A 26,346-nucleotide genomic window follows, 5' to 3' on the forward strand; every position below is an offset into this window, starting at 1 on the left:
ATATAATAAATAAATAAATCTTTAAAAAAAAAAAAAAATTTCCAGTACCTTTCCAACTTCCACCATCAACTCAGGAACCAAACAGAACATGTGAGCCTGCGGGGGACATTTACTATTTAAACCGTGACTCATATTTATGAGTTTAGACACATGGGTGGTACAGTATATGCATCATATAGAGTATTTACTCTGCCTTAAATGTCTCGTGTGCTCCTTTCCTCCCCTAGCTTCTGGTGACCGCCATTTTTTCTTGTTGTTTTTGTCTCTGTAGTTTTCCCTTTTCCCAGAATGTCACACAAGTCGAATCCTCCGGCAGGCAGCCTGCTGAGCTTTGTCTCTTTTTCTCACAGCCACATTTTATATCTTTTCTTTGTGTCTCATGGTTGAGCAGCCACTGGGGTGGGAAAAGCCTTAAGTGTCTTCAAGCTTTGCCCTTTAAGAGACACTTTGGTCTTTCCCATACGGTCCCTTTCCGGGGAGGCTAGCCTCCACTAGCTAACTTTGACCTAGGGACTTTGTTCCTGAGAGGGAGTGTACTTCTGAGGCTCAGGATATGGGGGTAGCCTGCCCACTAGGGAAACCTCCTCTAGGCTCTGAGCTCACCTTGGAGTCAGTGATCCAAGTGTAAACTGTGATGTAAGCAACCAACACGTGCCCTGTGTGGAGAAATGCATGTTTTTAAACTCCATATAATCTGAGCCCCAAACAAAGCCATTTTCTGTAGGCTTCTGGAGCTTTGTTGAATGGGACCTCATTGCTTTACTGAGGAGAAACCAAGGCTGTTTTCTCTTATGCTTTCTTTTGTGACAGCGTTACTTTTTTTTTAAGCTGGGGTGGGAATGACATTCATTCTGTAGCCTAGACTGGCCTCAGATTTATACCAGTTCCACTACTTCAGCTTTCTAAGTGCTAGGATTGCAGGTGTGAGTCACTGCACCGGCTAATGGAGGGCTTTGAAGGCTGCTATGATGTGTGGCCAGATTGGCAGGAAGGACCATATTGTCTTGTATAGTTAGCAGTGTAAATGTCACTTTGTGGTGACATGTTTGCTCTCCAGCAAGGTTCTATGTTCAAGCTATGTTTGTAGAGGATTGCTTTCCTTATCCCAACAATAGGCCAAAGGGGAATTATTATAGGTGCGCGCCATGTAATGATGCGTTAGTCAACACTGGGCTGCACATCTGAGGGTGGTCCATGAACTTGCGTCATCTGGTGATAGTGTAGTGGTCTGGGTTGTGCAAGCACGCTGTCTGGTGTTTACACAGGGACAGTCCTGCATTACCACGTTTCACGGAGTGAGTCCTCAATGTGAAGTGGTGCAGGTCTACATAGTACTCTTCTGAGATACTATATTTGCTTTAAATTGACACCAGGATTTTAGAAACTACCTTTTTGATTCTTCAAGAGTCAGTCCATATTGTGTTGTAACAAATAAAATAGACCTAGTATATCTCTGGAGTAAATCTGGACTAATTTGCCCTTTTATTAGACTGTTTGGCTGTAACCTGGAAGTCTGGCACATGACAAGCATTGGTCCCTTGTGTCCTTCACAGGGTTTCAGGTCATGTCTGTGTACCTTGAAGACTCTTTAAAGTAATAGGCAATCTTCCCATGGGCCTTGATGGGGCCCTGTGATGATGGGCAGCTGTCAGTGGGGACACAGGTGGTTTGCTTGAATTAGAGCTGGTGAGATTCCTTGGGAAACCTGCTTCTGTCTTTCATCCCTGAGATTCTGGGCAGTGGCTCACCTGAGGTAGAAGATCCCCTGCTGACTCTTACAGTTTGACCAGTTCAAACATGCATATATGTTGGTTGCGGTCAACTCTGGTCATAGGACATTAATGGGGTGTCTGCATGATATTGACCAGGGAAGTTGGGAAGGCCAGTCAGTAGGTGACACCTGACCTCCTGTAGACAGGTTACCAGTGAGGGAGGGGCACTGAGGATATCAAAACAGATTCCATTTTTGTGATGAGAATAACAAACACCAGCCACTTGCCCTGGGCTCCCACAGAACAGAGTTTGGGTTTTGGAGGTTCTTGGGTCTAGAGGAGGGGGACAGAACTCAAGACCAGCTATTGGTGAGCACCTGTTCCTCAAATGAAGATACTTGGTGAATATTTTTTTGCCTTCTGAATATGTGAATTTTGTGATAAGGTGTCTTATTCATTTCTTCTGGCCTTTTTTTTTTTTTTTTTTGAGATCAGAACTGTAAAATGGGAATGCCTCTGTGTTGCTATCTGGAACAGACTCAAAAAGTTTAGAACCTTTATTAAAAAAATAAAAACCCTAGGTCTGATTTCTAATTCTATCTCGTGTTAGAGAGGTCTTCTGTGAAATTAAGCTTCCCTTTAGGCTTGTGAAAAGGACTTCAGCCCCCTGTTAGCTCAGGACTGTGGCTTCTGTGGGAACTTGCTCTTGTTCCTCAAGATGTGCTATGTAAAGATACCCGAAGAGTCAGCCACAGAGGGGAGTTTTCTGAGGCATGGTGAGCAGGCCCCTTCATGGAGTGCTAGAGAGCAGTAGCATCAGCCAGCTTGCATTGAGGCCAGAGAGGGCACTGTGGGTGCTTCCTCAGTTCTTCTTGAGAATACTGTCTGCTCCTCTCATTTAGAGGACTCTACCTGGGTCTTTCTGGAGACTGGAGTCAGAGGTCCTGGTCAGTGCACTTGGGCTGTGGCATCTTAGGGCTTCTGTCAGGCTGCCTGTGGTACTGCCCATCTGGCCTGCTGCCCCTTTCCCTGATCTTCAGGATCCCCCTTGTTGTCTTGTCTACCTTGCCCCAGGTTGTTTCCAGGAAGGTTTTTGTGATCCTAGTCCATTGATTCTGCAGCCAGGGTGACTGCCTGGATTAAATTCCTCACCTGAGCGCAGGCCAGGGTTTCCTGCAAGTTCCTGAAGAGCAGACCTCTGTCCCCTTCTTTCAGAGGTGCGTGGGTTTAAGTCTGTGTCTGTGTGTCCATGTGTCCGTGTGTATCTGTGTCTTTCCCCACTGTATATATGAACCTCTCTACTCTCCCAGGGGCTAGCCAGCATTCTGGTTTTCCAGTCCAACCCTGCTAATTGGTGATAGTGCTGTGTGGTCCCCAGTATCTGGCTTTTCTCTACAGGCCTGACTGGTCTTGCAGCTTCTGGGTGCAAAAGGCTGATTGGTGACATTGGCTGGCTTTCATAATGAAAACACAACCTCCTGCCTCATCAGCTAGCTACCTGTGTTCATTATCAGCTTGGGAAAATTCTTGTAATCACATTTACCTCGGCCTTCCATCCCTCCTGCTTTCTGGCCTCAGAAGCAGCGGCTCCTGACATGAACTTGTCCTTGTGTTTTGCTGCTGGCACTGCCTTTCCTATGAGGAGTGCCTGACTTCTTTCTGGAAGATTCCCATGTGAGCTAACATCTCATTCAACAACCCCCTCCCCAGCTCCCCCATGCGCTTCTTGCCCATCCTGCTTTGGGGCATCTGTTCATATTTAGAACTTGACCTACCCTGATTTCTGCTTTCTTATGGGTGTCTCCCTTACTTCTAGGCCCATGGTACCGCCTCCTAGTCCATTGATACCTCTTGTTTCTTCTCTTTCCAGATTCCACTTGTGGTCTTTTTAAAAAGATTTATTATATATAAGCACACTGCAGCCATCTTCAGACATACCAGAAGAGGGCATCAGATCCCATTACAGATGGTTGTGAGCCACCATTTAGGTGCTGAGATTTGGACTCAGGACCTCTGGAAGAGCAGTCGGTGCTCTTAACCACTGAGCCATCTCTCCAGCCCCCTACTTACGGTCTTTACAAGTGAGGGTATCTATCTACCCACTCTTTCCTTTACCTCTAGCCCCTCAGGCTGGGCACAGGCAGAGGAACACTCAACGGAGAGGCCCCCGGGGTGTTATTTGTACATATTTGAGAAACTGTGGAACCTACCAATGTGTTTCCCAAGGAAGCACATCTTGGAGAAGTTCTGAAAGTCTTGAGAATCTCTGGTTCAGTCAGGGCTCTTCTAGTATCTTCCCTGTATTGTCTTCCAGAGCCGAAGTTTAGGTGGGGAGAGGAATTGTGAGCACCTTCTCCTACCCTAACAGGACTTCTCTGTCCTGCCTGGACAGGGGACTTTGGTGGAATCTTTATAGGCTTGTCCTTAGGTTATCTCTGTGTGTCTTCATCCTTTTTTTATTTTAAAGCAAAGCAGATTTTTAAAAAAGATTTATTTATTATTTATTTTTATATGTAAGTACACTGTAGCTGTCTTCAGACACACCAGAAGAGGGCGTCAGATGTCATTAAGGATGGTTGTAAGGCACCATGTGGTTGCTGGGATTTGAACTCAGGACTTTTAGGAAGAACTGTCAGTGCTCGTAACTGCTGAGCCATCTCTCCAGCCCATGTGTCTTCATCCTTATAAGACTTTCAGATACTTCACTTTGCTTCCCAGCCACCCCTCTCCCCAACACTACCCTGTGCTGTTGTCCGGTGTGCCTCTGGACAGCCAGCTGGTTGGTCATGACTGTATGTGCTCGGGGCCAGTTCGTGGTGGTCTCTAGGGTGACCTTCCTCTAGATGGGGTGTATTCCATGTAGAGGTTTATGTCCTGCTGCTGCTGAATTCTTCTCCAGCCACTTCTAGAGTAAGAGTTGGGAAGAGAAACAACCCCACCTACACAGAGACTACAGACAGACAGACAGACAGACAGACACACACACACACACACACACACACACACACCCCTCTTTTTTGAAGCAGGGTTGAACTGACTGCACACACCAGAACTCTCCGCATTTTAACTTGCGAAACCAAGCTTCTGTTGACAAGGCTCTGCCACTTCTGTAAAGCTGTTAATTTTAGGCAAGGATTCAGGAAGTGGCCACCCCCACGGTCCCCTGAACACAGAGCCCAGAGCTTCCTTATTTCCACCTCCCAGGGGCAGCCGACCGACCGAATTCATTTTTGTGTATTTCCAGACTTTTGACTCACCGGAGAATTCCCCAAGACTTTCTGAACAAGTGGGTGGGTGAGCAGGGGAGGGCATTGGAGGATTACAGGTTTTAGTCTTCCTGTTACTAAGCATCTCCCTGCTTACCGGATCTTTGGGACAATAAATACTTGCTGAGCCTTAAGGAAGGCTGGAAGATCTGGATGAATGGAATGTAGAATGTAGGGTAACATCTGCAATTCCAGTCTTACTGTAGATTTTCCTCCTTTGACTCTGAAGAGTCCTGTGCTTAGCTGGTGGATCCTTCGGAGGCTCTGATCTTGAAGGCCTTGAATGGGGTCAGGAGAAGAGAAGTGAAGGGCATGTTTATTGTTGCTGAACTTTGAACCCAGAACCCCCACCTGCTAGGCCAGCCCTATGCTCCATCTCTAACCCCTTTGTGGGTTCCTTTACTGGGGACATCTTAGGCCTGGAGTACTGATGAGGTGGAACAGAGGTGGCCTGTGAGTGTGATGTCCTACAGAGTTGGCCTGGACAGCGTTGTGAGGACACTGGTGGATGATTAGTGTTGGATGGTAGGTTAATGTCAGATGGTGTGAGGTGGGGACTGTTTGCAATATATGAAATAAAGATTTAACTAGTCAGATATAAAAATTATGGTAACTTTTACTTTAATTTCTTTTTTTTTTTTTTTTTTTTTTTTTTTGGTTTTTCGAGACAGGGTTTCTCTGTATAGCCCTGGCTGTCCTGGAACTCACTCTGTAGACCAGGCTGGCCTCGAACTCAGAAATCCGCCTGCCTCTGCCTCCCGAGTGCTGGGATTAAAGGCTTACTTTAATTTCTTTAAGATGTATTTACTTACCTTAGGTATGTGAGTACATCTTCCTGAGAGCTTCAGACTGTAGCTGTCTTCAGACACACCAGAAGAGGACATTGCATCCCATTATAGATGGTTGTGAGCCACCATGTGGTTGCTGGGAATTGAACTCAGGACCTCTGGAAGAGCAAGCAGTCAGTGCTCCTAACCTCTGAGCCATCTCTCGAGCCCTTACTTTAATTTTTTTTTTCCAAGACAGGGTTTCTCTGTGTAGCCCTCGGCTGTCCTGAAACTCACTCTGTAGACCAGGCTGGCCTCGAAGTCAGAAATCCGCCTGCCTCTGCCTCCCCAGTGCTGGGATTAAAGGCGTGCGTCACCACGCCCAGTCCTTATTTTAATTTTTAAGTGACGTGTTGTATCTTTCACTATGAGGCCTTGTACATGTCTGTGTGTATGCACATGTGAGTGCAGGTGCCAGCAGAGGCCAGAAGAGAGTCTTGGATCCTGTGGAGCTAAAGTAAGAGGCACTACCTGGAAGATGGCTGCTGAAACTGAACTCAGATTCCTCCTCTCTGAGTGCAACGTGTGCTCTTAACCATTGTGCTGTCATGACTTCTTATTTATTTACTTATTTTACATTATATCATTCTTAGATACTTTGTACAAAAATGTCTTGAAAGAAAATTTCCCTTAGTGTTCTGCTTTAAGTTGTATTCCAGAAGACACTACAATTTCTTACTAATAGTGACTGTCCTGCCCTGAAATATGGTATTTGATTAACCATTGTGAATGACTAGTGTGTGAAGGAATGAGTTAATGAGTGACAGCAGGTTAAGACTACTGACCCAAGAAGAGTTGGAGATGTGATGGGTAGCTCTCTGTATTTAAGATGCTGGCTGAAAGGGCCCACGTCCACTGTGGAAAGCCATCTATTTGTAAGAACCGGATCCCTCTGTGGTGTTGGGCACCTTCTCTATATTATCAGCCACTGGTCCTTGTAAATCAGCTACTTGATTTGACTGTGATGGTTTTAAATGGAAATCTCAGATTCTTCATGGCTGTGGCAGAAGCTTACAGTGAAGTGCTGCCTGACTGGACCTCAGCCCTTTACTTATGGGAGGACCCTTTCCTGGTAGACAGTCTGAACATGAAGCCAGTGTGGGGAGCTCACAAATCCCCCTGTGCACACTGTAAGTGCCACTCACTCACAGGCCTTCAGAAACAGTCATTCTTCCTTTGAGCTTTTCTTTCTGAGGAGAAAGGGGATGAGGTGTTAGCAAATGACAGGTTAGGGGTCTGGACATTTGCACAGGAATTTCCTATGAAGCGTACAATATACTTTATCCTGGAATTGGGTGGGGTAACCCATTCTTGTCTCCCTCTTGACTGCTCCCCTGGAACATAGTCGGTACTGTGTTACTTGTGTCTGGCAGAGGGGAGTTACAGCTGCATTTGTGAGAGGCCAGAAGGAACTTATTCAGATCCACCCCCACCCCCCACTTCCCCTCTGTGTAAGCAGAGATGTCCTGCTGGCACTCTGTTTTGGAGTGGGAAGGATAGACTTAACAAATCCCTTTATTTATAGTTGTTGAAAGAAGTGAGAGAAATGTGAATGTGTCTGTCATAGGACAAAAGGAGGCGGGGCAGAGCAGGGTGGGGTGGCAAGGTGGATGCTCAAGGCTGGTCCCAGACACGCTCATGCTCCTTTCCAGTGGTTTACAAGAGACTGGATGGCTCAGTGTGTCTTCTTGTAGACCTGTCTGTCCACCTGGTAGTGTTGGCTTCCTTTCAACATGGCAGCTGGTTGTATCCATGGATACACTTGTGGTAGAAACAACAGTTGCAGCCCCTGAAGTCTGGGCTTCCAAAGTTCCACCATATTTACTCTGGGTTTATTGGCACACAGCTATGTTCCAACTTAGCTTAGGAGGTTGAGGCAGAATTGCTGTGAGTTTGAGCCTAGCTTGGGCTTCAGAGTGAGTTTAATACTCCTACTTTCCCATGAGAAGAAGGAAGATCAGGAGGAAGAAGAGGAGGAGGAAGAAGAAGGTTTTAAAACTACCTTATTTCATTGGTCATAACAGGTCACAAGACAAACTAGGAAATCATCAGATTCAAGGGGAAGGGATTGCTGCTGCCTCTTAAAAAAAAAAGATTTATTTATTGTTACTTACTATATGTGTTTGCCTGCAGGTATACATTAGCTGTTTGCAGTTCCTAGGTAGGCTAGATGAGGGTGTTAAATCCCTGGAACTGGAGTTACAAGTAATTGTGAGCCTTTATGTGGGTGCTAGGAAATGAACCGGGGGTCCTCTGCAAAAGCAGCCAGTGCTTTTAATTGCTGAGTCATCTCTCTGTCTGGATTGACTGTACCTCTTGATGGGGGATGACTGACTTTGCAAAGAACCCATGTGATGCTATTATCTCTGAAACACAAGAGACCCAAGTGAGGGCAGGAGGGATAGTGCAGGATTCTTTGTCACAGAGCTAATAGTCATTGTTTTCCTTTTCTGTTAAACAGGCTCTCACTGTGTAGCCCTGGCCAGTCTAGCAGTTGCTAAGTAGTTCAGGCTAGCCTTGAACAAACAGAGTTCTTGCCTTTGCCTCCCAAAAGCTAGGATTAAAGACCTGGAACACTGTGCCTGGTATGGCAGTCAGTCCTCACTAGCTAAACCACGAGTGACCAATGCCAGCATTCTGTTTTATTAAATGTGATTGCTGGGTGACACATTGCTGGGCACATGAGGAAGGCTCTGGGGGAAGTGCGGCTGTTCATATCAGACCTGGTTCTTGCTGTGGAAATTGTCTGCTTATTTTGAAGCAAATACAATTTGGTCCTTGGCATTTTAAGTGGGGAGAATGGCTTAGAAAGGATTACTCTTTCTCCAATGCAGCTGAATTTATTAGTTTTTCTTCTGGTTCTTTAGCAAGCGTTTTACCCATTACCATGCAGTCTTTGTTTTTCTGTTTAGGAGACAAGACAAAAGAATCTGATAAGTGTTGGCTGAAGAGTTTGTAGGCAGGGCCCTGGAGTTGCTTGATGGTGGCAGTCTAGGATGGGCCCATCCGTCAGTGTGCCTGAGAGCCTGGCATGCAAGCCTTGTCCTTGGCCACCCATCCTGACCTCGTACTTTTGGACAGATCTACCACTCAGGCTCATACACCAGTCCCTGGGTAAATGGTCTTGTCCTGGTGTCCCTATTAGACCTTGAGCCCAGTAAGTGTCCTGGGAAGGGTATCTTTCATGCACTAATGAGAATTCTCAGAATTTTGTTCCAATGCTAGACTCACATTTGACTTCTGATGTTGGGGAGCCTAGAGGGTGCAGAACAGTGTTCTGGTGTTTTAATTCTGTTTCACCTCCTACAAGCCCCATATGGTTTGCTTGAAGCATAAGGAGATCCAAGATGCTTTACAATAGTCCTTTCCCCCACAACTCACAAGCACAGAGGTTGGAGAGGACACGGAGGCCTAAGAGCTGACGTAGACTCAGGCCAGCCGATCCCAGAACAGAGAGAATGAATGCTGGGGTGGACTTGCTGATAACTATGCCAGAGGCATGATCTTCTCTAGTCCTCTTACCTTTGGGGGAAACAGAAAGCCCCAATTCCTGTAATTTCACCACCTTGCCTCCTATCTTGGAGCCCTGTCTGTGGCAGACAGCCCTGGGGTTTAATTGTGTCTGCCTTGCTGGCTTGTTTCTCATGGGGATTAGAGCAAGCTAAATTGGGCTTTCCCACTTAGTGGATAACAGGGCTTCTTGAGGAATGTGAGCCTAATTAAGGATTCCAGGGTCATGCCTAGCAAAGAGGTCCCAGGAGCAAAGGTAGAGAGGGCTTTCATCCTCAGAAAGGTTAACAAGTTCTGCAGTCTGCATTTCATGCTCCTGTCCCTGAGGGTCCCTTGTTCTTGAAGGCTCCTTGGGGAGCCTGACCTTGACATTCACTGGCCTTGGCCTCAAGCTTTGGAATTGTTCCAGGAGCAGCCTTGGATGAAGACTCTTGTTGCTGGTGGGGGGGTCTAGTCCTGACTGGTGTTCTGAGAATGCTTTGGGTCTCCGAAACCTTTGATAACTGTTAGGCTAACCTTGTTTCTTCAAGTTCATGTGCTGGAGTCTTGACTCTAGGACATGGCTGTGTTTATAGGCATGGTCCTTTAAGAGGTCAAGTTCAAACAAAGTCTCTAGAGTGGATTCTAATCCCACGTGACCTTTGTTCTCCTAAGAAGACTCTAAGATACGGGTAGGCAGGGAGGCGACCAACCACGTGTGGGAACAAGGAGAGGACCACTTCAAAGAAGGAAGTTGGCCTCCTGGGCCGAGGAAATAAAAGCCTCTATTGTTTAATCTGTGTCTGTGGGGCTTCAGTGTGGCCCCAGCAGTCGAGCATGCACAGCATAGAGTGTCCCGTTCTTTAAGTGACAGCATCAGGGGATGGGGAACTTTTCTCTTGATTCACCTCCTCCTTTTATAGTGAGTGATAATCCCAGTCATAAAAAACAGTTGAATAATTCACCTTTTCTAAAGCTAGTAAGTACAATGGGCCTGTTCATTGGTTAGCGATATTTACCATCAGCTGTAAAAGCTGTAAAGTGATAAAAAGTGCTTCTTGGAAAAATTTTCTGCCTGGATGCTGTTCTCAGCCTAGATGAGAGGTGGCCTGACCCTGCACTCTGGGTCTCAGTGGCCAGCTACTGGCATCTCTGTTGGTTTCTCCCAAGCTCACGAGGCCATGATATCGCTCTCCCACTCACTCTCCAGATTTGGAAGGAAATTGTTGCCCTCTGGCTTCGTGTCAAAGCTGAAGTAAATTTGCCTCCAGTTTTATGTAGCTTATCCTGAGTCACATCATTCTGATCAAAGCAATTTCATGATGCTTTGGGTACCAAGATGGTTCCTTCTTTAACAGGAAACTGATTCCTCTCCCACCTGCAGTGCAGAGGTGGCTAATGACCCGCCTTCTCTGCTCCTTTGTCTCGTACCTGAAAGGTTATTGGTGGATTTATTGGAAGTGACTTGCATCTATTTACTGATTCATTTGTTTTGATGCTGGGAGGGGGGTCACTCAGGGAATGGTGTGTGCTGAGCTCTGCCAAATTGTCCCCCTAGCCCTCGTGTGCACTTACTGAGAGCCTTTCAGTGAGTGACGGCTGATGCTGCTGGGGTTGCTTCTCCTTTCCTGATCTCCGTGCATGTGTACTTCACGCCCGCTTTAGAGAGTTCTCCGACGGGCATGTAGAGAACAATAAGAAAGAGGGCCAGTGGAGAGAGCAAACACCCAGGCTTCCACTGTAGTGACGAACATGTAAAAACACGCTGGGATCCCGAGGGCATGTCTCTCCACTCTTCCACGATTCTGTGATGCCCTAGGAAGCTCATTCACAGGACCCAACAGGATTGGAATTTTTGATGATTCACAAAAGGTTGGATGCAAACATACCTTTATTCTATGTAGTAGCATGTAGTGGTTTTAACCATGCATCTCTTAGAGAAATTGGTAGAAAAATAATCACTCTTGACGTGGCTTGGCCAGAATGAAATTTAATTGAACACGACAGCCAGGGTTGAATTCATGGCTTAATTGTGTGAATGGAAGTGTGTTGAACTGGCTTGTCCTTTCTCTCCCTGGGGACTTTGACCTCCTGAGTGATAGTCATAGTAGACCTGCTCCTCCCCTAGCACCAGAGCCTCCTGCTGGCCATGGTGAGGGGCAGAGGCGGCTGGCTGGGGCTGAAGCTTTCTTTTTAAACGTACACTTCACTTGTTGGTTAAAACTCTACCTTTTGCCCAAGGTTCAGGACCAAAGCATGCATGTATTCCCCCAAAGCATGCATGTATACACACACATACACAAATGTGCACATTCATATACTTATTGACTGACACCTCAGAACTCTCTCACAGGTCCCTCACTCAGACTTTTAGGCATATATGGTCTGTCATGACAACTCATATTTATCAAAAAAAAAAAAAAGGGCCAATTTTGGGGAATCATACATTCTAGGCAAGCTTTGTATCACAGAGCCCACCCCCACCTTCCTCCTAGTCTCTGCCTTTTAAATATGCACACTGCCATTCACTTGTGTAATTAGTGTCGGGTCATAAGCCCCTTCTGCTTCCTTGAGGACTTGCTGGCCCGGAGACAAGGTTATCAACACAGCAGGCTCCAGGCATCTACATAGCCAGGTGTGGGTTGGGCATAGCCGTGTTTGTTTGTGGTTGTCCTTGGTAACCACAGATTAGGCCACAGACAAAGGCAAGTCAAGACCATAAAATGGCTCTCAGGCTGGTCTCTCAGAGGGGCCCTGGTCAGGTCAAGAGAAGGACATGGGTCCCAAGATCTATTGCTTGTAACTCAGGGCCCATAGCTCTCTCTGGGATTTTCTGTAGCTGCCAGCCCTGACCCTTTACTGCCACCTTTTGTCACCCCGACTCCATTGGGTGCTGCCATCAGGAGGAGGACAAGCATCTAGAGCCCACTGGGTGTATTTTTGTGAGATTCATCCTGTGACAATCCATTTTGATTTAGCTTCCCACGCACAGGACAGAATGTGCAGAATTTCTGTGTCAATAGGGTTCAGGACAAAGATCTACAGACAGGTGTGGCTTATATAGGACATGTTTATGGAGCCAGCTTGAGCCTGCACGAGCGTGGCCCCATGAGGGTGTGTCCTGATGCTTGGCTCTTAGCTTGTTGTCCTCTAGTCTCCACCCTTCTGAAGAGTACTCAGCCTCCATGATGCCATGCCTTGGCTGGTAGGTGCACATTCACAGAAGGAGGTGCCTCAGCTCAGAGATTCCTGAGTAGGACCATCCATAGAAGCATACCCGAGGAAGGGTTGGCACTGGGCGGGCCCTTGTCCCAGTGCCCTGCATTAGCGTCTGCTACTCAGTTTTCGGTCCAGCTTGTGGCCTTGGATGGATATCCTGAGACTGAAGATGTCCCTGGCCCACAGTGTTTCCCTCCGTGACATGCCAGGGGGCAGAGGACTCGAGTGTTAGGTCAGAGCTGCACCTGAAGAGGGTGAACAAGCATGAAGATGAAGAATATGAGGTGTCATCCTCATCTGGATCCTGGACAGACAATGAGCTGTCCTCATTCTGTGACCTGGACAACTGCCTGCTCTTTCTATATCTTCATCCTGCTCCGGCTGGCTCTTCATCCTCAAGAGATGAAGTTGGGGAGTTGGGCAGGTGGGTCCACAGGTCACAGGGGCAAGAGCAGTAGTTGCAGAGCCCCAGAGCTTTGTGGGCTCCAGAGAGTAGAAAGAAGTGTAGAGAAACTGTCCTGCTTTCTTTCTAGACAGGTTGGACGGCAGTTGGAACCTATGAGCCCACAAAGATAGCCACTGAACCCAATCACAGGACTGCTGGCTGTCCATGTTTCTTAATTCCAGGTTAACTGGCATGAACCAAGAATGGGAGCATCCTGAGAGAGGCAATGTGGTTCTGACTGTGGTCAGTTACTGCCCTTGCTCTACACAAGGAGAAGTAAACTAGAAATACCGATTATAGCCAGGTTTCTCTCATCCTGATATCTGGTTGTAGCTAAATTGGACGGACATATCTTGATGTGTTTTGTTGATTGTAGATGGTCTGCCTAGGACTTGAGTAACCTGATCACAGAGCTTATGTCTCATTTCTAGTTCCTGGAGCTGCACACTACACAGCACCTGTTTATAGGGGGATGTGGGATGTAGAAGACATCTCCCCCCCCCCCCCCCGTGTGTGTGTGTGTGTGTGTGTGTGTGTGTGTGAGTGAGTGTGTGTGATGTTTAAACAAGGTCTCCCTATGTATCCTTCTCTGGTCTGAACTCTTTGTAGACCAGGCTGGCTTCAAACTGACAGATTCTTCCTCTATTTCCCAAATTCTTGCATTAAAGATGTATGCCCATGCCCAGCCCTTAACCGTCATTTTTAAACTCGAGTTTCTGGCATGGTATAGGAATTCCTCCCACATATACTTATGGTCAGTTACTTGAAAATATTGGTAAACTATATTTAGGACAGTTTTCAGTTTATAGAAAATTAAGCATGCATTTGGTATATTTAAAATCTGTCTGATGCATAGTACCTGGTGAGTCAACATCAATAGATTGTTAACCAAAGTCCACAAGCCTATAATTTCCACACGGGGTTCATTGGGGTGTTGGTCCATCTGTGGGTTTGGACTGTCGTTAGTGACATGTGCCCATAGAATAGTTCAGCTGCTCTCAACATTGTCTGTTTTTCTTCTTCCTCTTTTCTTCCTTCAGCCCCTGATAACCACATACATTTTATTCTTTCTCTAACTTCCCATTCTCTAAAATGTCATAGTCGGGATTGTGCAGAGGGTAACATCTTTGCATTGGTTGCTTCAACTTAGCGATGCACATTTAATGTGCCTCTTTGTCTCTTCATGTCCTGTTAGGCCTTTTCTGCTTACCGACCGGTAAGTAGTATTCTATGTTGTGGAATACAGGTGACATCTTAAAGGCAGAGACTGATTGTGCATAAATTCCTTACTGGTACTAGGATGCCTGTGTGCCCCAGTGGAGGCTTGCTGGAGTGGATTGAGCCATAATTCTTTATTAACCATGAATTCCCCTTGTTCAGCGCCATCACCAACTCCCATCACTGGCCCATATGGTTCTAGCACCAGTTTCCTGAGTGTCCAAAGCCATGGGTTAGTTTTCACTCTATGTTTATTTGTTGACTTCTTCCCCCATCCACCCATCAAAATCTAATATGTATAGGAGAAACTGAGGGTATATGAATTCAAAATATGTGTTTCTGCTGCCAGTCATTGTATGAGCACAGAGGAGATGAAGAGCTGGTTAGAGGGAAGCGTGAGTGCGAAGCAGAGGACCCCTCTCTCTGCCAAGAATGAGTCAGCGTCCTGGTGGAATAATGGCGTGTCCCAGACAGATGAGTGGCCATGTGTCACATAGCTCTTGAGAAACTTACTAAGGAAGATAAGCACTATAAATAGTGTCCACATCAGAGACCAAGGTCATACTGCTACCTACTGCTCCCAAATGGAAACCACTGTGACTAGGCAGCCTTCCTTTCCACAATTCCAGAAAACTCTTCAAGAAGGGGAGTGACCCAGGGGTCTAACGTGGGTGAGCCAGGAGAAAGCTGGGGAGAAAGCTGGGGAGTAAGACAAGTCACAGGAGCAAGGTCCTCAGCAGCCTCCCGGACAAACAAGAAACACGTCCACCTTTTGACTCACACTCGAACTTTAGCTCAGGGCACAGCAGTCTCTGCTTGAACACACTTCATCTCGCAGCTGCCCTGAAGGCAGGGTGTTGTTCTTAGATTGAGGTTTTACTGCCTTTCCCTGGAAGTTTAGCGAGCTGACTCTGGGAGAGTCCAAGGGAAGCCCTTTCCACTGTCTCAGGAGGAGATATGCTTAGACTATGTTTTCAGTTTCATATGCATAGGAAGTTCTAGAGAAAGGAACCCACATTGTAGAGAAAAGAAAAATCCATAAATGTGAAAGTTTACACTCAAGGCACCTTGAAACCACCCCGAAGAGACCTCCACCTTCTCTGGCCCCAGTGTCTCATGTTGCCCAATGAGGAAGGACTTAGCTGGAGGTACACTGACTGGTTGCTTGACATTCAAGGTGAACTTCTATTTTTATGAATGATGTGTAGATTTTTAAAAAAAGTTTTGGATGGGTGTGTTATTACTTCTTTCCTAAGATTCTCGGAAAGAACTCGAACTTCCTCAGAGTTAGTAGAATGTGGATCGTGTTGACTGCAGAGGCTGTGACACAGCGTCAGCCTCTGGGGCCTGCTTTGTGGCTCCTGTACCTGCTACCTGAGAAGCCCTTGTTCATGTTTCTTTTCTTTCTTTTAGGTGGCGACTCCCTGCTCTGTGCAAGTCCACCTGGACCAGGTAAGACTTTCACATTCCTTTGGGACTCTGGTATGAGCAGCCAGGGTGGTCTCTGTACAGGCTGTGCCTTCCTTGGGGGATTTTTCTCACTTAGAGGGTAGAAAGGCACTCTCCTTTGTTTTTGTTAAGATAGAAAATCCACCCACCTAAGAGGTGGTCCCAGTACTCAGAAGACAGAGGTAGGCAGTGTTCAAGGCCAACATGGTGTACAAAGTGAGTTCCAGGACAGCCAGGGCTATGCAGAGGAATCTTGTCTCTCAAACGAAACAAAAAAAGGAAGCAGATGCCCATGCTCTTTTGCAGTGGCAACCCTGTAGGATCAGTAGCATTTACCTTTGGGGCTTGGATCCCCGGCTTAAGGTGCTGAGCCCAGTCAGTGGCAGTGCCAGAGGCACAGGGTGGCATTCACCTCGAACATATGCCATGCTTTTATCTCACTGAGAGTAAACATAGCAGCCCTTTCTCTGTGACGTGTCATTGGGTGAGTGTAGAGTTTCCCTTTGCTCCTTACCGGGTTCTGCTTTGAATGTCATGACCACCTGCTCTTTGTTTCTAGTGACTTCTTAACTTGCAGCAGGCCTGGGAACTAGGAGGTAGGAGACAGGCAGCCTTGTTACCACCAGTCAGGAGTGGCTGGCTCTGAGGAGGCCCCTGTGATGCCACCCAGGGTTGCTTGGGGAGTATACACTCTCCCAGCCTCACTTGAGAGGGAAAACAGTGAGCCTGCCACTTCCAGCAAGGTGCCTTTCATGTGTGTTGCTTGACGTTTGCAAACTGGATAGGTCATGGCACCACTCTGCTTTCCTGTATGTAGCACCCGATGGCTCAGTTAGGATTTTTGCTTGTTTTCCTACTGTTATGTCTTTGTGGAGGGAGCCCAGAGGTCTGTAGACAGGAGGCTGGTCCTGGCTTGTCTTGTAGGGTGGTAGAGCAATCTCTGCGGCCTCAGCTGAGAGGTGGCACACCAGCCTTGTTCTCTTGAAGAAGCCAAGCTTAAGATCCTGGTCTCCATGCTGAGCCTCAGTCTCCTTTTGTTTTCAGTGAGGATGCTGGTGCTCCGTGACCTAGCTGGCAGCCAAATGAAAGAAATGCAACATGCATTCCTTAATGATGGAAGCACATTCTGAGAGCTACCCTGCTAGGTGGTATTTACACAAACTGCTGTGGAGTAGCCAACCATAATGGCATAGATGATGCTTAATTTAAAAAAAATGTTTTAAGTTTCTTTGGTTAGCAACTAACACACAAACACATTAGCTGAGGCTACCTGGGTCAGGACATCATTGCCATGATCTTCTGCCTCAGCCTGTTGTCCCCATAGAAAGCTTTTTAAGGCAGGCAGGAACTCTCACCTCCTGTGGCAGCCAGAGCCCCTGAAAACCTGCCCAAGGCTGTTTTACAGTTAAGTTCAAAAAATGAGTAAGGGGCCTGGAGAGATGGCTCAGTGGTTAAGAGCACTGGCTCCTCTTGTAGAGGACATGAGGTTGACTCCCAACACCCACATGGTGGCTCAGAACCACCCATAACTCCAACTCTAAGGGATCCAACATCTTCTTTTGGCCTCCTTAGGCACCGTACATACCTAATGCACATATATATACATGCAGTCAAGCATTTACATGTGGTAGAAAATTAGTTTGAAAGTCTTAAAAATAAGTAAGTAGGAATATACTCTACAGATGTTATAGCGTAGTGAATATGTCTATCTCATGGCTGTTACCTTTTTTTAAAAAATCAATTATTGGGGACTGCGTGATTGCATGTGCACATGTTGATGTGATAAGCTGTGCAGTAGGGGTCAACTGACCCTAACTTCACTATAAATTCTGCGTGGCTCAGTGAGTCACTGTGTTAGGGCAGCTGCCACGTTTCCCGGTGGTAAGAAGCTATAAGTTCGGGGGCTGGAGAGATGGCTCAATGGTTAAGAGCACCGACTGCTCTTCCAAAGGTCCTGAGTTCAAATCCCAGCAACCACATGGTGGCTCACAACCATCTCTAATGAGATCTGATGCCCTCTTCTGGTGCATCTGAAGACAGCTACAGTGTACTTATGTATAATAATAAATAAATCTAAAAAAAAAAAAAGAAGCTATAAGTTCTATTATGGTGAGACTACTGTCTTGCAGGTAGTTTTTGGACTGAAATGTTATATGGCATGTCTTTCTTTCTGCCTCTCTGTCTTTGTCTTCTTTGTCTCTGCTTGTGTGTGTGTCTGTATGTGCTTTTCTTCAAAACAGCCATCACATGTCAACTCGGTATTAAGCACTCCAACCTTTGCAGACTGCTTTGTCCACAGACAGGTCTCCACATCAAAGAGAGTTCTGATATTTCAGCTAATTCTTGGGGAGGGGGAGTCAACTGAACTGTGAAGATTAGGTGTGTGAGCTGGAGCTGATGCAAGGACCCATGTGGGTGTTCTGGTCAGGTCTTTCTTTGGCTGTGTATCTGCCCTTCTCAGCTGTTGCTCTTGGTGGCAGTATGTGGGATCTACATAGGCTTTTGCACAGGGTCTAACATAGGGCTCCTACAGGTTTTAATCCTATGCATGGCTTTTTCCTTAAGGCACGGAAGGTGTGTGTGGGGATACTTGGAAGAGTTGGGGTGGTGGCTGCTCTGGCACCACCGCCATCTGTGCTGTCTGCACTGGGTTGTGTGGGGCAGTCTTTCCCTGACACTTACATATGAGGGCTTGTGTCTGCAGCATCATATCTCAGCGCAGAAAGCATCCAATATTCCTAGCACTCCTGTCCTGCATGGACTGAGAATCCTCTGCCATTGGTCCTTGAAGTTGCGTTGGCTCAAACACACTTTGAGATGTCACTGTGAGGACACTAGACCACGTGGCTGGCCAGGTTACCTGAGAACAAGTTTTGTTATGGCTGTCATTCCTTGAGTACTTCCTCTGTGCCTGATACTTTGCCTGTGAGGTCCCCAGCGAGGCTTAGCAAAGAATAGACACTCCCGAAGGTCACACAGAGAGACATGGCCTCTTTGCCTGTAGCTGTGTGTGTGCTGGGGCTAGTCATCCTCACTGAGTCTGTTGCTGGAGTCCTCAGAGCTTGGGTCCTGGCAGCCCTAACACGAGAGGCTTGGCCACCCATCCCCAGCATGTCAACGAAAGAGACAATACGAAAAACCAGAGAAAGGAAACAGTGCTCACAGAGGTTTGGTACCACCCTTCCCCCTCTGGTACTGCCCTCTGCCCCCAAGTCTGATTTCGTGGGCATGATAGGTTTAGGTTTAAACACAGGTTGACATAGTTGAGCAGTCCTGGTCAAGGTTGGCTCCACCCATCATCTTTGGCCTCTTCTCCAAGGTGGTCTGCCTTGCCAGAGCTGACTGAACTCTTCCTGCAGACAGTTGTCCTCTGGCCGGCACCAGGCGTTGACTTTAGGCCCTCTCACAGCACGAGTTTCCTGGGGAAAAATTCCAGTTCTTTGGGGACTATTGTCTCCATAGTCTGATAGTCAAAGGGAGGGGCACTCTGGGTTCTTTAGAGTATCTTCCCTCCTGCCAGGATGGTTTCCTTTCTGTTTCTAGTGTTCCGGTGTAACACATTTGTAAAACAAGGAACTGTCTTGTGCAGAACTGTCCTCTTAGAGAGAAAGTGGAAGGGAAATTAGCGATTATTTAGGGCTGCTATATTTCCTGTTCAGGGCTGGTGACTATCTTGTGAGTTTGCAGAACTTGTCTGTGGGGTGAATATCCTGCAAGCAGTGGCTACAGACACTCCAAGGGCTCATTGCCCATGGATGAACATGACAAGCAGAGGTTCCGATGTCTATGTCTCCTGAGTACTTTCACAGCATCCCTGGTCTCAGTGTCACCTGAGCTGACACACTAGGTGTCCCTCTGAGATGCTATTGGCTCCCTCTGCATGTGATGTTAGGGGTCCTGGTGACTCATGTCTGTGACTCAGCATTCCTCCAGCTTGGAGAGCAGGTGGTCTGAATGCCTTCTGGATATGCCACATGCAGCTGTGGTTGGCAATTGCTTCTGAGGTTGCCCTCTGCCTTGCCTGTGCCGTGGTCCTCATGTCTACACCACCTGCTCTACAGCTTGGTCCTGAGCTGGTGGCCTTTTCTCCACCTGCCTCCTGCACTGCCTGCTTCTGTTTGGTGGGTGTGAACCTGCAGAGTTCACTTCATCTAGCATGTTTGAACTCTGTGAGCTGCCAGGTCTGTCTGAAACCTGGAGTGCTGCAGGCTTGGGGAGTGACAGTTTGAATCGCTGTGGCACATTTCATTGTCCTGGACAGTAAGAAGGGCAGGATAAGCCTTACCTGATGGACTGAGTGACAGCCTTTGATCAGGGACTGGCTCTAGGGACACTGTTGCCTTTAAGGTCCATTTATTTGTGGGAACAAAGGTGCCTTCATGATGGGGAGGAGGGACGTTTGGAATGGCTGCCAGGCGTTGACCTGCGATGCTTGGTCTTCAGTTTCTTTGCTGATAGCACAGCCTGTTTGTCCTTCTGGCTTACAAAAGTAGGATGTGAGGTTGGCGTAATACATGAACTGAAAGTGTTAGTTGGTATGATTGAGACTAGGAGCTGGAAGAGGAACCTCTCTTTGGGATGACTTTGTTGATGAAGCAAGTGTGGTGGGTGGGCTATGAGTTCTCTGGGAACTTGTGTGAAAAGGAAGCCTTAATTATGGGCTCTGTGTGTGTGTGTGTGTGTGAGTGTGTGAGTGAACCCATGGCTTTATACAGACTAGGCAAGTACTCCTTCACAGAGCTACAAAAGGGCTTTAAGATATAACCCTTTACCCATTTTGATTTTGAGACTGGGTTTCACTATGTTGCGTAGGCTAGCCTCAAACTTGTAATCTTCCTCTGGAGCAGTGAGGACTACAGGTCTGTGCCACAAAGCCTGGCTGGAAGCTTGCACTTTGTAAGGAAGGGAGGAGCAGAGAACATATTTATTTATGTAGGACATTGCAGAGGATGCTGACCCAGGTTGTAGGACATGTCCTGACCCATGGCTGTCATCTGGGAGTCAAAGGTTTGCGTCATTGTAACTTCATTAGGATCCCAGGCAGGATGTGGATAGGGGGTTGATAAGCCTTACCCGATGGACTTATCACTGTTTCAGAAAAGTGAGGGGCATTGGCGATCTTGTGGTCTGCTTCTGTCTGTCCTAGGTAGTGGGAACTGCAGTGACGAGAGAAGTGTTCTCTCTCAGGTTCTGTAGAGTCAGGATCTGCAACTCCGCTGTTCTACAGACTTGTATATACATGTATATGTATGTGGTCTCATGTCCACATAGGAACAGAACGTAATAGGACTTTCAGGTGTCAGACTAAAGTAAGTAAATCTGGTCCTGTCCAGGCGGTGACATAGAGAGTCCTATGATGTAGATCTGAGTTCCTTTGCATAAAAGTCCCACTGTTCTGCAAAATGGTGTGTAACCACTTTCCTGTGGGTCTTCAGTTTTCCAGCCCTTGGAAGATTTCTGTGAGTTTGGGACCAGTCTGGTCTACACAGGGAGTTCCAGTACAGCCAGTGAGTGATAAATAACAACACCGTCTCAACAACAACAGAAACAAAACAAAACAAGACAAAAAACCAAACATAAACACAATGAAAATTCCTAGTGCTGCTCACAACATACAGAATACCCAGGCAAAGTGGGCTGAGCCTGATCTGCTTGTCCTTGAGTTGGAGAGGACAATGAAGTCTTTCAATTTTGTGGTTTTGCTGTTGACTTTATGTTGTTATCTTACTGTTTTGCTGCCTGGCGGGGAGAACCAGTCTGATGAGCTTCTGAGAAATCGTCTACTTCCGGAGGGCAAGGGTATGGAGGTCATGCAATGTTTCATGTCCAGTAGATCCTCTTTGGAGAAAGAGGACAAGAAGCCTGGGACGGGGCAGCGCTGTTAGACACGTGTATGCATTTCTTGGTAGCCACCAGGATCAGATCGTCCTGCAGAGACACAGCCATGCTGTAAACATAGCCTGACAGCTCTCCACGGAAGCTCAGAGGCAAAGTATGTATTTTTGCCGCTTTTACTTCAAGTGCTGTCCAAAGGAGCAGGTTTATGTTAGTCACAATGACTTCAGATGCAGGGGAGGCTTTTTCTGTGGAGCTTCCGGGGTCCATGCCCATGACATGCTTCCCGTAAGGAACAGAGGTACAGCTAGCTCAGTACCATAGTGCTTACAGGGTGGCTCCGTTCCTAAAGGAGGCCTGGCCTGGGCTCCTGCGTTCCCAGGGCTGTGTTTGTGAGGCTTTCAGGGCAGTGCCAGCTGCAGGGTGCAGGTGCACACGTAAGTGCAGGTGCACTCGCAGGTGCACGCGCAGGTGCACAGCTCTTGCTACTGCCAGGTTCATACACAGTGTGTGAACCTTTGCTGTTTCTCATGCTGTGAGGAGGAGAGGTCACACAGTACAGTTTTGAACTCATAAAGCTCACAAAGGCTTGGCTTTGCTTTGTTTTGTTTAATTGGAGCAAAGCAAACCAGCTGATTCTGTGAAATATGACATCAGGAGTTGGGGTCTATAGAAGATGGGAATGAAAGTTTCCAAAGCAGGCTTTTAAGAGTGAAGTGATGCTCTAGATTATTGTAATTCAAGATATGCATGTACATGTATCTGTATTGTGGTATATGTCTTCATGCATGGTGTGCGTGAGGGGTGTGTGTGTGTGTGTTTGAGCATATTTTTGTGTGTGCATGTACAGTGTGCTTGTGGTGTGTATGTGTTGGCACCTTGCTCAGTAATGTTTGCTTGATTTCTCCAACCACACAGAGAAATGAGATCCACATGAGGGCAGACTGCCTTATTTAGAGATCTGGTCAGGGTTTCCTTTCATATTTACATTTCAACCACTGGTCATGGTGGAGTCTTAACTAGGTCCTGAGTTATTTCAGAAATAATCGGGTGAGGAGGCACTCCAGAGGAATGGCAAGAGCTCACTTTCATGGTTCTCTGATTCTGTGGTAAATTTAGCAGTAACAGGTTTCAAAGCCACTCAAGGTTTTCATCTGTTGAATATTGGGAGTTGGTGAACAGGTGCTGGGTGACCAGTCATCCAGGACAATGGAGTGGGTACCCTTGTACTCCAGGGCTGTGTGGGCATCTTCTGCAGTGGCCCCTTTGTATAAATTTATGGTGTCCATGATGTAAGGCTAGGAACTGGATGGCTGTAGATTTCCTGCTTGTGGATTGCAGCTGACACATTGGTAAAAATAATTGTAGATTTCTCATTGACTCTCAGCTGTTCCAGGGTGAGGTTGAGGTGAACATGCAGCATAGGGTGGTAGAAAGCAGGGAACCCTTGTAGACAGAGGATCTGGGGAACTGAGCAGATTGGGGTAGGGTGGGCAAAGCCAGGGAAGCAGGCTTATGTCCAGGCCTATGTCACTTATCTGAGGTGACAACTGGAAAGTGGGAAGGTGTGAGGCCAGCAGCCCCTTGCAGAGGAGCAGTGGGCCTTGCTGGGAAAGTGCCTCAGGCCTGTTTCTTATCAGCTGGTCCCTTCTGGTTTTCCAGCCCTCCCCATTTTCCTAAGGTGTGGGCATCACACCTTAGATGACTCCTCGTTTTGTCTCTTCCCAGAAAGCTCTATTATAGATTGCAGGTAGCTGGGATTCAGGGAGTCCAAAGAGGCACAGAGTTTGGCAGGACTCTTGTGTCCCCAGAGTTGTTCACACTCTGTAGAAGCAGGCAGCCCCTTGAGGACAGCACAGATCAGCCTGGCTCTCTGGGCTGACTGATGGAGACTCATTCATTACATATTTACTGACTCCTTCCCTAGCTTCTACACCATTCTGTATGTTTCAGGGAAGCCTGGATGTCCTTGTTCTTAAGGTATGGGTGGCTGTGGATGGACAGGTTTTAAAGCCACAGTCCTGAACTCCTCTCATATGCTCATCTTAGCTTTGCTTTGAAATGTTCTTACCTCCCTGTACCTGTCACTGACTTGAAGAGATGAGGTGTATATTGGTGATGAGGGGTGACCCCCCCCCCCAGTTGCCCCTCACAGTTGAACTCACACCTGTCCTTTCACCTAAGGACATGTGTGTGATGGGAAGAACAAATAAGGTACCAGAGGGTACTCTATCCTGGTATTACTGGAGTTGTTCCAGTCAGAGTCTGGTTCCCGCAGCCCTAACAGCTTAGGTTCAGCCACTGGTCCTCAATAAGCCAGAAACAAGTGATACAGAAAAGCAGAGAGAGATTTATTTACCAATATAGTCACACCAGGGAGAAGAGGAAATCAAGAGGTTCAGTGGCTACTGAGTCTGCCTTCTTGGACTGGCATGAAGCTTAGTTTTAAATAGAGTGCAAGAGTTTGCATAACTAGGCAGTCTTGGTCATGGCATGGTCCTGTCTGTCCTTGGCCCATCATTGTCTGGGTTCCATTCTCTTTTACAACAGAGACTGATCAGTAGTCAGAACTGTGTGAAATATCTTTATGAGACCAGCTTTCCCTCTGGCTGACACCAGGCTTCAGACATTTCTTCTAGCATTGGATTCTTAGAGAAATTCTAATTCCATTGTCCCAATAGATGGATAGCTAGTGTGAGGATTGTATCTCTCCATCAATACCTTGGCACTTACTGGGAAGTTAGAGGGTTGTAGGAACAACTCAAAATGATGTTTCCTTAACAGTCACACCTATCTCAGACCTGTAAGTCTAGGAGTGTGAACATGCAGGGTGAGGATGGGCCCACATGCACACATGGAGATGTGCAGGTTAAAGGCCTTGTGATGATGACAGAGGCAGAGAAAGAAGTGGTGTGTCTGCAAGAACCCAGATCCCTGGGCTGCAGTGGTCATGTGAAGATGCAAGAGACAGGCCCAGTCTTGCATCTGGCCCTGCTGACTCCCCAGCCTTTCATTTCTAGCTCCATATGTGGGAAGAAATAAACTCCCGTGGTTTGGAGGTGTGCAGTGCAGGGTTCTTGTTTCAGTAGCCTCAGGAGACAAATACTCTGGGACCATTGTCATATTACTTAATTGTTCTCCAGAGAACTATGGAGTGATGGGAGAAGAGGCCGCTCTGGCTGCAGAGCAGTGAAATAGTCTTCTAGGAATAGTATGTAGGAATAGCATGGATTCAGAGAGGCTCTGTGTGAGGCCCAGGCCAGGAAGAGAACTGGTAGGTCACCCATGGAAACTGAGAAGCAACCTTTGTCTATGACCTGTCTGTGGCATTGGACAGGACCGTGACACCCCTTTCTCCAGGGAAAGCCAGGACAGCAAAGCCAGACTCCCAGGAGTTTCTTATGTAGTCAGCAGCGATTCTGTGAGCAGGATGCTGGTAGGCCAGCCAGGGCTGGGCCAGTGTTCATGGATGCTTCCCTGGGATGTCAGGATGCTGGTAGGCCAGCCAGGGCTGGGCCAGCGTTCATGGTTGCTTCCCTGGGATGTCTGAAGTCAGCTCAGATCTTTGTTCATCAGTGTCTTGTTTCAGTTCTCTTCTAATGCATCTGAGATGCAGTGACCCTGGAGGCACAGATCTTTGAGAAGTCTGTGGCTCCTCCCATCCAACCACAATCCAGACTTTGATCCTTCTTTTTCTTTGATTTCACCATCCCCTCCCACACCTAAAATAACATCCATCTTTTGACTGTGTCCAACTGTGAGGTGTTTAGGCTTCTGGGTTTCTGGGAAAGGCAGTCCCAGAGAGGAGGTTCCTGGAAGCTGAGCACTGTCAATTGTAGCCAGGAGCTACACATCTCAGCACAAGTCCTATTGGGAAATGGAAAATCCCCCTATAGATGTACCCAACAATGCCAGCCTTCCAAGGCAGGCTGGCTGCCTTTGTCACCCAGTCTTTGAAAGCCAGGTTGGTTCTTGTTTGAGCTTTTGTTCTCCCTCTGCAGGTGGAGGGATTGTGAGGCAAGGCCAGGACATGTTGACCTTTGGTGGCATCAGCTTACGCACAAAGGGAGCACAAAGCCCTAGCTAATGATTAAATGCCCACACTGCGTTGCAGCCCTGGTTACACTTGAGGTGATTGCTCGGTTCTTACCATCCTGTCCTCTCACTGTGTCTGCAGTTTTGGGGCTGGTAGAGAAGGGAGGCTGGCAGGGTGACAGCTCTTGTCTTTGCCCCCACCCCCTTTCCTTCTTCTGGCTCCCTGGGGACCAGTTCCAGAGCTGATTCCTCTTAAATATTGACCTAAGTCCCCAGGGTGGCATAGTCAGCCTCTTTCTGAGGGGCTCATGGAAGCAGGGGTTTGAGTGATTGGAATGCTGCCAAGTCTGGTGGCTAGTTTGCCCTGCAGTAAGCCAGACAAGATGGCCAATGGGATTTCCTTTCTTCCACTGCCCACCATGCATGATAATGTGTGGTCATTGAAGACAATGGCCACGTGTGACTGTTGACAGAACTGTGACTTCGGGGATGATCAAATATTTATTTGCTTTGGATTTTTTCCCCCCTAAACCTTTAGAAAACCTCTTTACTAATTATTTGAGAATTGCATATAATTTATTTTGATCATTTTTACTTTCTTCCTCCCCGAGCTCCTCCCAGACCAAAGCCAACTCCCTATCCCCTTCAAATTCATACTGTTATTTTTTAAAATAACCTGAGGTCAAATTTGATATACACACATACACACACATAATATATATCTCTATCTCAGATCTATCTATCTATCTATCTATCTATCTATCTATCTATCTATCTATAACGCATATATACACATACACATATACACGCACATACATGCGCATGTATGCTCCTATGTGTGGGGCCATCCA

General features: G+C 47.1%; 1 protein-coding gene across 4 annotated transcripts in view; it reads left to right on the plus strand.

Moving 5' to 3' along the window:
* The window catches only part of Tns3 (tensin 3), a 241,536-nt gene that overhangs the window by 71,647 nt on the left and 143,543 nt on the right, over positions 1–26,346 (plus strand). For 3 of the 4 annotated variants that reach the window (XM_021176014.3, XM_085829115.1, XM_085829114.1), the window contains exon 4: positions 15,590–15,628. In XM_021176014.3, coding sequence (XP_021031673.2) covers positions 15,590–15,628 — 39 coding nt within the window. Of the gene's footprint in view, positions 1–15,589; positions 15,629–21,598; positions 21,618–26,346 lie in introns of those variants that run through there. The other variant, XM_085829117.1, reaches the window with a different exon arrangement.

Source organism: Mus caroli, unplaced genomic scaffold (genome assembly GCF_978045245.1).
Source record: "Mus caroli unplaced genomic scaffold, Mus_caroli_1 scaffold_13, whole genome shotgun sequence".
Classification (NCBI taxonomy): Eukaryota; Metazoa; Chordata; class Mammalia; order Rodentia; family Muridae; genus Mus; species Mus caroli.